Source organism: Callionymus lyra, chromosome 6 (genome assembly GCF_982586985.1).
Source record: "Callionymus lyra chromosome 6, fCalLyr1.hap1.1, whole genome shotgun sequence".
Classification (NCBI taxonomy): Eukaryota; Metazoa; Chordata; class Actinopteri; order Syngnathiformes; family Callionymidae; genus Callionymus; species Callionymus lyra.
In genome coordinates, this window is record NC_141823.1 from 15,665,639 (window position 1) to 15,676,176 (window position 10,538).

Below are 10,538 nucleotides of genomic sequence, written 5' to 3' on the forward strand. Positions count from 1 at the left end.
AACCTCATCAGTTGTATCGCGAAATCTCACCAGATGTATCGTGAAATCTCACCTGCTGTATCATGAAACATTATCAACTGTATCGTGAAATCTCACGAGCTGTATCGTGAAATCTCATCAGCTGTACTGGAAACCTCAGTTATATCATGAAACCCCATCAGCTGTATCGTGAAACGTCATCAGCTGCATCATGAAACCCCATCAGCTGTATCGTGAAACGTCATCAGCTGCATCATGAAACCCCATCAGCTGCATCATGAAACGGAATCAACTGTATCGTGAAACTCCAACAGCTGCATCGTGAAACGTCATCAGCTGCATCATGAAACCCCATCAGCTGCATCGTGAAACCCAATGATCTGCATCGTGAAACAGAATCAATTGTATCATGAAACCCCATCAGCTGAATCATGAAACAGAATCAGCTGTATCGTGAAACTCCAACAGCTGCATCGTGAAACGTCATCAGCTGCATCATGAAACCCCATCAGCTGCATCGTGAAACCCAATGAGCTGCATCGTGAAACAGAATCAATTGTATCATGAAACCCCATCAGCTGAATCATGAAACAGAATCAGCTGTATCGTGAAACTCCAACAGCTGCATCGTGAAACGTCATCAGCTGCATCATGAAACTCCATCAGCTGCATCATGAAACCCAATCGGCTGCATCGTGAAACCCCTACGACTGTATCGTGAAACAGAATCAGCTGAATCGTGAAACAGAATCAGCTGTATCATGAAACCCCATCAATTGCATCGTCAAACCTCATCCTGAAAATCTTTTGACACATTTGCTATTTTAAAATATTTTCCAACTGCTTAATGATATTTTGCATCAACTTTTCCTTCTCAACTGACCCTGGAGCAGGTGGAGGATGAAGTGCCGAATAAAAAGTCAGCACTTTACTGAGCAACCATCTTTATTCCAAATTAAAATGTTTTACATCTTTAATCGTCATCAGCCAAAATATAGAAGTGTGTTTTCAGTACAAAGGTGGAGGTTCCTAAACAACAACCGTTAAACCCTCCAAACGTCTCACCACCATCTCCAGCTCGTGCTAAAGCACTTTTGGTGCAGTAGAAAAAATAATCGAGTCTCAGTAAAGTGCTCAGAAGAAGAAATGATATTTTTAACCCAAAAGGAAATTCAAGTTCAGATAAATAAAGTCTTCTGCCTTCGATTTGGCAGACGATGAAAAAGAGCAGGCGGTGATCATCAGTCGTCGTCCAGGTCGTCGTCCAGGTCGGAGAAGGACGGTCTGGTGTCGAAGTCCTCGACTGCGTTCGGAGCTACGAGATAAGAGAAATTACTGCTCGAGCCGAGACGACGGTCACGACTGAGACACTTACATGCCATGTTCTCGCTGTGACCGTGGATGACTCGCACCAGGTTGACGAGCTGTGAAGAGAGTCGGAGGCTCTTTAGGGTTCGACAGGTCAGCACCACCTTCCTCATCCTTCCTACTCTTTGTTTACCACTTCCATCACTAGTCCTCTTCTGCCTTTGCCTGTACCTCCAGCATGTCCCGTCTCTCCTCCCAAAACCATCTGACCTCCCTGACCTTGTCTCCAAACTTCCTTTCACTACCCCCCCCCCTCAACCTTCGTCTCACTATCCCTCCGAAGAACATACAGTGGTCCCTCATCATATCATGCTAATGAATACTTTAAACATTTATTATATGTATATAAAAAAAAAAAACTTTCCTTTGCACCATAACAGATTATTTATTTGAACAGATCAACTCCAATAACCACAGAACTCAGTAGGGGGCGCTAGTGAACGCCTTATGTATGGTGCCAACAAAACGATGAACTCCTGTGATGACGTTCTAATCTAAACACTGCTGTTCAGTGTTTATTGGTCGCAGTTTTTAAATTCTGTGTCTATGTTGCCAGGTAAAAAAGTCATCATTGGCTGGGCGGCAAAGCTTTACGGGAGCTCTTCAGGTCGCCTTTACCTTAAGTGTTGTTGAGAGGGATGGAACCTCATATGGACGTCCACATATTAATACAGGAGGTTTTCAGGGCGTAACCCCGTGATGAACGAGGGATCACTTCACTGCCTCAACTTCCCACTTTTCCTAGTCACTGACCTCATCCTAGTCCACTGGCTTCAGGCACCTCTTCCCTTCCTCTCACTTAGGTGTCTGCACTGCTCTTCGGAAACTAGCCTTCTTCCCCCCCCCCCCCTGACTTTCAGCGCTCCTACGCTCACATCAACTTCAGGCTGACACTTGTGAGGTATTTTAAAGAGCTGTGCTCACCCCGGCTGCGTCAACAGCTCCCAGAACATCAGTGAACCTCTGTTCGAAGAAATGCAGCAGCACCACCAGATAGAGTCCGCTGCTGATGAAGTCGTCGTACTCAGACTGAGAGACAGAACAGGAGGGCTTTAGGAACCGGGGTCGTCTTCACACACTCAACTGCGAGGCTCTTGAACCGGACCAGAGGTCATGCACTTGTTTGATTTGTCAATTTAAAAAAAGAAAAAAGGATTTGAGGCGACAGTCCTCGGGTGTCGTTGGGTTCTGAGTGAGGAAGAGGTGGATCTTAGTCCTGCCGTCACTTGTGGTGACGAGCCGACCGTAAAGATCAAGAACTGGGCGAGCTACAAAAGGTTATCGGAGACCTGCTTTAGAAACGAGGGTATCAGAGTCAGGTGTGTTTTGCTCAAGGACCCTTTACCAGGAGACAAAAAAAAAAAAGACTGGGGTACAACTGACTTTTTTTTCTGGGCGAGGTCAAGGACTCACCTGCAGCTGACCCTTGTGCAACTCCTGCACGTTGAAGTTGTCCATCTCCAGACGCAGCTTGTCTTTGCAGAGCTCGCAGGTGGTGATGGCCTCCAGGTTGGTTCCTGTGGAGAGACGCCGGAGTGAGCCGTCGGGAGGGGCGACCAGAGGTGACCCGGTCATGGCGTACCTGAGCTGATCTTGCTGCAGAGCCACCTCTTGATGCACTCCTGGTGGACGTACTGCAGACTTCCTGTGCAGGAGCACGGCTGGATCAGCAGGTTGGAGGAGGACACCTGAGCCATCTGGCAGATTCGACACAAGTCTCCTTCGTCCTCGTCCGAGTCCTCCATGAGGAGCCTGGAACACAGAGGAGGAGGGTTAGGACTTCAGCGACACCTGGTGCGGCAACATTGTAACTACAGGGTTCCTACAGCTTTAGGCAAGTTCACTTCAAGACTTAAAAAAAAAACGAATTGAAATTATATCCAAGACCAACTCTACGATGAATCCAAATTGAAAAATAAAAGACCACCTGATCAATTACCGTATATATATATTACTTCAATATAAAAATTATTGAATTCACTACAGTTATTACAACCTTTCAATATACAAACTATTGAATTCAATTTATAAATAATCGAAAATATTTAAATTCAACATTTTAAAAGTTAAATTCATGAACACCTCCCCCCCATTACCTTCACCATCACCCCCAAAAGTCCTCATCAATATTTTAAATTCAATTATAGAATCAATGTGACCTAAAGCAGCACCAAGTAACATTCAGTTCTCTTCACTACACAACCCATGAGAGTCTGAGGAAAGTGTCGCCCAAACTGCTAATCCTACCTTTCTTTAATCTTCCTGAGCTTCTCTGGGTCAGCGCTGGACGGCGCCTTGTCCGTCCGAGGGCTGGACAGGCTCTCCAGGCCGCCGAGCTGACCCAGGGACAGGTTCTCGTAATTGCCGACTCGGATGCGAGGCGGGAACTGAAGCGCGGCCTCTTCCACATCCGACAGGTCTCCGGCTGGGATGAAAGGGAGATCGAGTCCGACCGCTCCTTCCTCCTCCTCCTCATCCTCCTCATCATCTTCATCCTCGTCTTCATCCTCATCCTCCAGGGCTGTGAACTCGGCGTCATGCTTGGGCAGGAAGTGCGGCGGGAAGCTGTAGGTTCCCTCAGAGCGAGCGGCCGAGCGAGTGCGCTCGTTCAGAGTGTATCTTCCGAGGCGAGAGAGGAGAGAGGTGGGACGCCCCCGGTGTAAGGGGGTCAGGCGGGATGCAGGGGAGTCGTCCTCTCCGTCGGAGTCGGCACTAGTCGTGGCCTCCGGCTCTGGCTGTGACCGCAAGTTCCCTCTTGGCAAACCCCGATAGCCTTCAGTGCCAGAGGAGCCGAGGTCCGGTTTGCGGTTCCGAGTAGTCGCCGGACTTCCGCTCTCGACGTTGCTTTCTTTGTATTCCACCCCCAGTGATGGACCCGAAGATTGGACGCGGGACTCCAGGTGACGGGAGAAGCGGTGGCGACGGGAGGCTCGGTCTTGCGGGTCTTCGTCTTCGGGGCGGGGCCGTGGAGCCGGAGCAGGTTCTGGTCGGTTGAGGGAATACCACGGAGCGCCGGAGATGTTCCTAGCCGATCCCTGAGACGAGTGGAGGCTGGAGTATCCGGTAAAAAGAGTGGATGAGCCCCTGTTGCCGTAGTCACGACTCAGAGGGGCGGACCGGTAGGGAATCGGCGATGATGTGGAGGAGGAGGATGACGATGATGAAGAGGAGGAGGAGGTGGAGGAGAGGTGGGAGGATCGTATGCCTTCTCTCCTAGATGAAGAGTAGCTCTCTTTTGGTCGGGCTCCCTGTGCATAGGTGGAGGTCGCCCTGTCGCTTTGGTCTGAAACAAAACAAATCGTTCCGTCAAACAAGAGCTTCATCATCATCATCATCCTCCTCATCATCATGTTCTCCTACACAGAGAAGAAGAAGAAGTCAGCTCGGGGTTCCTGAACTTCCTCTCCGACAGGTAGCTGGACTCGTTGCCGGACGCCATCTCTCGCCTGGACGAGGTCGGCTTCGGGGTCGGAGACAACGAGCGGTTGATCAGGCGGCTGGTTCTCCAGGACGAATCGTAGCCGTCGCCTGGAAGAGTTGAAAGAGGTCAGAACACCAGGTCCTCGCTGGAGGTAGAACTCAAACACCACTATGGTCAAAATGTTTTGGAGTCTGGATGTATTCTGAGTTCGGGGGCAGGAGTGGAGTGAGAGTATCTGGATGTTCTGTTCTATGTTAGTCTTTGTATCCTTTGTCTTTGTTGTTTTTCTTTGATCTATGTTCTTTGTCTTTATCTTTAGACTTAGATTGTGTCATCTTGTTCTTTCCCTTTATGTTCTTGTTCTTATTTTATTTATTATTATTGTTATTGTTTATGAAAGATTGCTGGCTATTGGAAAAAAAAACAATTTCTATCAATAAAGTTTTACCTTACCTTACCTTATGTTGGCTTTGAAAAAAGAAAAACAACTGTAGCATAAGAATAAAATCTTATTTTCTCAAGGTGTAAAAAACCATCCTGAGGGCAGTGCAGCCCTTTTAACAAAATACTCAATAATTATGAAATACTCCAATGACAACCTGAAATATCAATTAAAATCACATTAGAACAAAGATATTCTATCAAGAGGCTAAGCTAAATGCTACATCGCCACGCCAGGAAACATCTTTACAGCTTTACATTTTTTAATTATTTTTAACTGGCGTCAACTGAATTAAATGCATCATCGTCTTACTTTTATCCACACTATACTTAATGAATAAAAAAAAAAAGATTAACCAATACCATCTATTTTTTAGTTGAGCTACCAAAAGGCTAAGCTAAATGCTACATCACCACGCCAGGAAACTTCTTTACAGATTTACATTTTTTTATTATTTTTAACTGGTGTCAATTGAATTAAATGCATCATTGTCTTACTTTTATCCACACTATACTTATTGATTTAAAAAAAGATTAACCAATACCATCTATTTTTTAGTTGAGCTACCAAAAGGCTAAGCTAAATGCTACATCGTCACCCCAAGAAACGAGAGCTTTACATTTTAAAAAACGTTTAACTGGCATGAATTGATTTAAATCTGTCGTTCTTTGCGTCATATATTTTATAAATTAAAACAATTACCACAAAGTACATCTTTTGAATTAAGCACAACGATCTTTACCAAGAGGCTAAGCTAGCCCTGAGGACAAACCTCAACAATCTCACTTATGAGCAGATCATGAACAGTCAAATTTAGAAGCAGAAAAAACCCCAACAACCTTTTTTGGCGTTTCTGTTGTAAAGATTATAGGCCATTTAACAATGTTTGCTGCGAACAAGATTCAATGTCTTTCTCAACACAATTATATAAGAGAACAACAAAAGATATGATGGATGAAATTGTGGCTTCAAAGCAAAGTCAGTGACTTTGAAGGTCAAGCAAGCGAGACATTAAAAGGACGATGATAAATAATGGACAGAATAAAGACACATTGGTTTAGTCCAATGACACCGTCACCATAGGTTGTAGCCAACAGTGAACTCAACATTAACAGAAAGTAAAAATATGGTTTTAAAGTGTATTTCAACACAAGCTTAGCTAAACTAACTTGTCCTATTATTGAGATAACATTCGCTACATTAACTGTTTATTCAGACCGACAGATGAAACGCCTGCAGGCACCGTGAGAGTTTGTCGAGCGGATCTTTTGTGGTGTACCTCTGCCACTTCTGAGTGCACTGCTGGAATAGTTGGACCCCGAATCTGGGGTGGTTCTCGTGTATAGTCGACTGTTGGCGAATGTCAGTTTGGCCCTTTTCGTATCCCCATCATCAGTGACATTCAACAGACCTGAACGCATCCCCAACCTATCCTCGGAGTCGGTCTGGGAAAATACAAGTAGACACAACATGTGTTCTGAAGTCAGCAAGATTCTCACCTGCCGCTCTAACAGGAAGAGGCGTCACTTGGATTGGACTTAATCGCTCTTACCTGTTTGCTCCTGATGGTGGCGGAGAATCCAGTCAACGGACGGTCGTAAGACCTGTTGGTGGAAGCTATCGAGGAGGGCAACCTCCAGCGGCCCAGGTCACTGTCATGGCTGCTGTAGTCTCTGGACGAGCTGCCCAGAACACGCGAAGGCTGGAAAAAAAATGACGCTTCTGTTAACGGTGGGAAACCACAAGTACAGTAACATATGACATGTTGAATTACGTTAGATTTTCACAATCACAATACAGCGATAATGATACAATAGATATTGATTTCATTTAAAGACTGAATTGATTTTGACATTTCATTTAAAGACTGAATTGATTTTGATATTTCATTTAAATAATTTTCTTTAAGATTTTTTTGGATAAATAAAGAAATAATTAGTAAACAGATTTCATGACTGTTAAAATGACCACATGAATATTTGCCTGTTAATTGTTTTAAAAAAATACAGTATCGCAATTTAAAATCTTTTGATATTCAAATGTACCAATATTTTCATTCATCATAGCATTTTTACCATTTCTAAACCTGAAAACAACTAAAAAGAGGTGAGGTTGTACAGCAAATGTTTTAATAATGTCCCTTTCATCCCTGTTGTTGTTAAAATCGTGACTTTGATGGTAAGCAAGCCAAATTTTCCATTGGGTTTATGTCTTGATTAATGAACACATTTTAAATAAGTTTATTTTTTTGTAATGGCACCAATTGGTCTCAATTATCATTGTGATGATTTTGTTTTCATTCTTGTTTCCCACCTTCTTGTAATAGAAAATCAAATATTTAATGTATTTAGCTGATAACGTAGTAGCATTATCTCTCTCTTGACATCTTTATTGAATGCATTTTATGTTTTTATTCTGTTACTATCATTACATTTCAGATCATTAAATCAATCACACATACGGTACACTCTAAGCAAGTCAATGCTAGCATATGCTTCGCTAATCAAGTTTACGTTTTTGATGCCATCCGAGGTAAATGGCAAGTGTCTTGTGTTTACGGAAGGGGCAGCAAGAGGGGACTATTCTAGAAGGTCGGGGGGCCCGACGGCAGAGCGGTGACCAGCAGCAGGACTGAAATACACCCAATGTGTGCCAAGGAATCTAGGTTGTCCTATAAAAAGCCCCTCAGAGTGCTGTTGCACCACTGATATACATAGCAGGCTGCTGGTCCTGAGGGAACGTGTCAGGAAGAGACGAGTTGAAAAGTTGCCTCGAAGGAAAACGTGACTGAAGCCATTTAAAAAAAATAATAAAAAAAACCAACCAACATGATGATGCCAATAGAACAGATGAATCCATGGTCAACCCTTGCTATTCAGTAGACTTAATACAACACAAGTATACAAGTCTTGATAGTGTTGACGATGTGTGGAGGTTAAATGGATAAGAAGCCTGAAAACTTCTCTTACCGTTTGGTGAATTTCTGTTTTATAAGTTGACGATGCCCTTGGAAAGCGGTCACTACTCAGTGACGTGTCTCTGCCGTACAAACGACTGGACGAAGACGTCAGTCCAGACGAGTTTAAAGGTATCGGACGGGATACACAAAAGGGAAGTCTCCCCGACCTCGAGTCCATCGTTTTCTCCTGTTGTGATCACAGTTTAAATCAACATTAAACAAACATAATGGCAATCAAGCAACAGTGTGCGTTTGTGTGTGTGTTTGTGTGTTTTTGTGCAATGAGGACCAGCAGGAACCTTCGGCCGCTGCCATTCGCTGATGAAGAACACGTGACAAGTTTCCGTAAACACTAACAGAGCGTGTTTATCAAGTTGGCTGCAAAGAAGCCAGGCCTATCTTTGGGACTGTGAACTCCCTCACATGAACATGACACTCAAGACGAGGATACAGCACAACTTTGACTTGAGACTTTGATGAACATAAGGCCCTTCAGAACCTTCTGGAAATTAGTTGTGACACAGTATGCATTAGCAATTGATATTTTATTCTTTTTAAATAGGAGGAAAATAAGGTACGGTAAGGTAAAACTTTATTGATCCCTCAGGAGGTCTCCCTGGGAAATTGTTTTTTCCAATAGCCACAGAAAATACAGCAATTTTCCATAAAAAATAAAATAAGAAGTAGTATTTTTAATTTAGAGAAGTCATTTGAATCCAAACTGTAATGAATTAACTACAGAAAATATAAATGTGGTTAATGTCCTGTCAAGAAAACGGAAAAAAAGGAAGACAATTGTATTATATAGAAACAGACTAGTTTAGTTGATAACATTTTCCTTTAAGGAAGGTCAGCTTTGAATTTAATATGCTTTTACTCCAATTTATTTTAAGTAAAATAAGATAAAAATTATTACAAAACCGTAAATATAGCACTTTGTTTTTAATTGTGTTTGATTATAAATATGACACACAAGAGTATTCATTTCCTTAAACATAACCAAGTCTTAAGAAATACTCAACCAAGAAAATGTTACAAGAATTTGCTTCAACTACAAGCTATTCCTCACCTGCAGAAATATATTGGTCAGGATTGATCACAGAAATGTTCTCTTGCGTTCCTTTCTTTCTGCTACGTACAAAATAAATCTCACTACCTAACCTTGTAATGTTTTTAACAGGACTTGAACAGATCTCAGTCTCTTCTTTTAAGCAGGACATGACTTAAAGAAAACTACAAAAAAGGTAACCGACTGTCTTGCATCAGGAGATACTTTGAAACTACTTTGGTATCTAATAAAGCAGATGCTTTCTTCAGTCAACACAAGGACAACACAGATCCCTTTGTTAAAACAGTCAAATCCTGCAGCTCAGGTAGAAACTTGACCATGTACACGTGTGTGTATAGGGAAAACAACCGAATAGAACACTTGCCAATCCGGTTAAACATTATATCCGATTTTGCAATAAAAGACTGATAACAATTGATACTGCCTTGTTTGGATAAATGTAACTTAACCAATGACACCTGATCAAAACCCTGTGTCTCTTATTATTCTATAGAAATTCTAACTTAAAGATACAGATTATTCAACTGCTTGAAAATACATTAAAATATAGTGTGTTGTTTGAGCTTGAATTCTAAGGAATGTATTCTGCTGATCATAATACAGTTACTCTAGAATTAAGTAAATATCCACGTTATTATCAGCATTTAATAGCAAGAATCGATGTTAACGTAAACAAAACAAATCCTCTCACTATGACCAGCAAAAATAAGCTATTTTAATGTGTTTTGAAGACTTAGTTTTACAGTGTATTCTACCTTTGTTTGGATTTATTTGGGTGGATTTACCAAGGACTGGACAAAGCTGTTTTGCTAACTATAATGCTAGCAGGTTAGCTTGTTGTTCTCACGGAAGGGACACACAATCCTGACAGCTTTTTCATCAGCATGACAACACCGAGAAAAGACAAATAAAAAGACCACAGTGGCAAGAGTTCTTACCGTGACGCCTTATGCCTGACAGTGGTCGCAGGATCAATGGCGACTGTATTGACGGAGACTGACGTTGACGGTCACGTGTTAAGAGACACAGTGTGGGCGTGGCCAACGTGATGTGGGCGTGGCCTGGCGGCTATCAAGCGCGACCTCGCACATGTTGTCACAGCAGCAGTGATGAGGTCATGCAGGTGGAGGTGAAGCCTTATCTGGCGGCTCCGTGAGTCCATGTTGGTGTCAATGATGCTCATAAAACACAAACAATCCACTAAAACTTCATTTTATTGTTGACTTCGAGTGTTTATTGTTGTTGATGTGTTGGATGTTAGCGCTGCAATGTTACGGTAACTTCACCTGGGTTTCCTCCA

The 10,538-nt window shown here is 42.8% G+C and overlaps 1 protein-coding gene across 5 annotated transcripts; it reads right to left on the reverse strand.

Annotated features, from left to right (window-relative positions):
• Positions 1 to 906: 906 nt before the first annotated feature.
• Positions 907 to 10,275, reverse strand: marchf7 (membrane-associated ring finger (C3HC4) 7). Of its 5 annotated transcripts, none has more exons than XM_087793890.1 (11): positions 10,177 to 10,275; positions 8,180 to 8,356; positions 6,763 to 6,912; positions 6,490 to 6,655; positions 4,708 to 4,875; positions 3,595 to 4,630; positions 2,930 to 3,099; positions 2,761 to 2,864; positions 2,272 to 2,376; positions 1,355 to 1,403; positions 907 to 1,282 (listed from the first exon to the last, which is right to left on the reverse strand). In XM_087793890.1, exons 2-11 carry the CDS (start codon positions 8,345 to 8,347, stop codon positions 1,221 to 1,223), a joined length of 2,178 nt encoding a protein of 725 aa, XP_087650016.1. In that variant the 5' UTR covers positions 8,348 to 8,356; positions 10,177 to 10,275; the 3' UTR covers positions 907 to 1,220. The 5 variants fall into 5 exon arrangements, with proteins under 5 accessions (XP_087650016.1, XP_087650015.1, XP_087650018.1 ...); XM_087793889.1 differs by having other exon boundaries at positions 907 to 1,294; XM_087793892.1 differs by lacking the exon at positions 2,272 to 2,376.
• Positions 10,276 to 10,538: the final 263 nt, after the last annotated feature.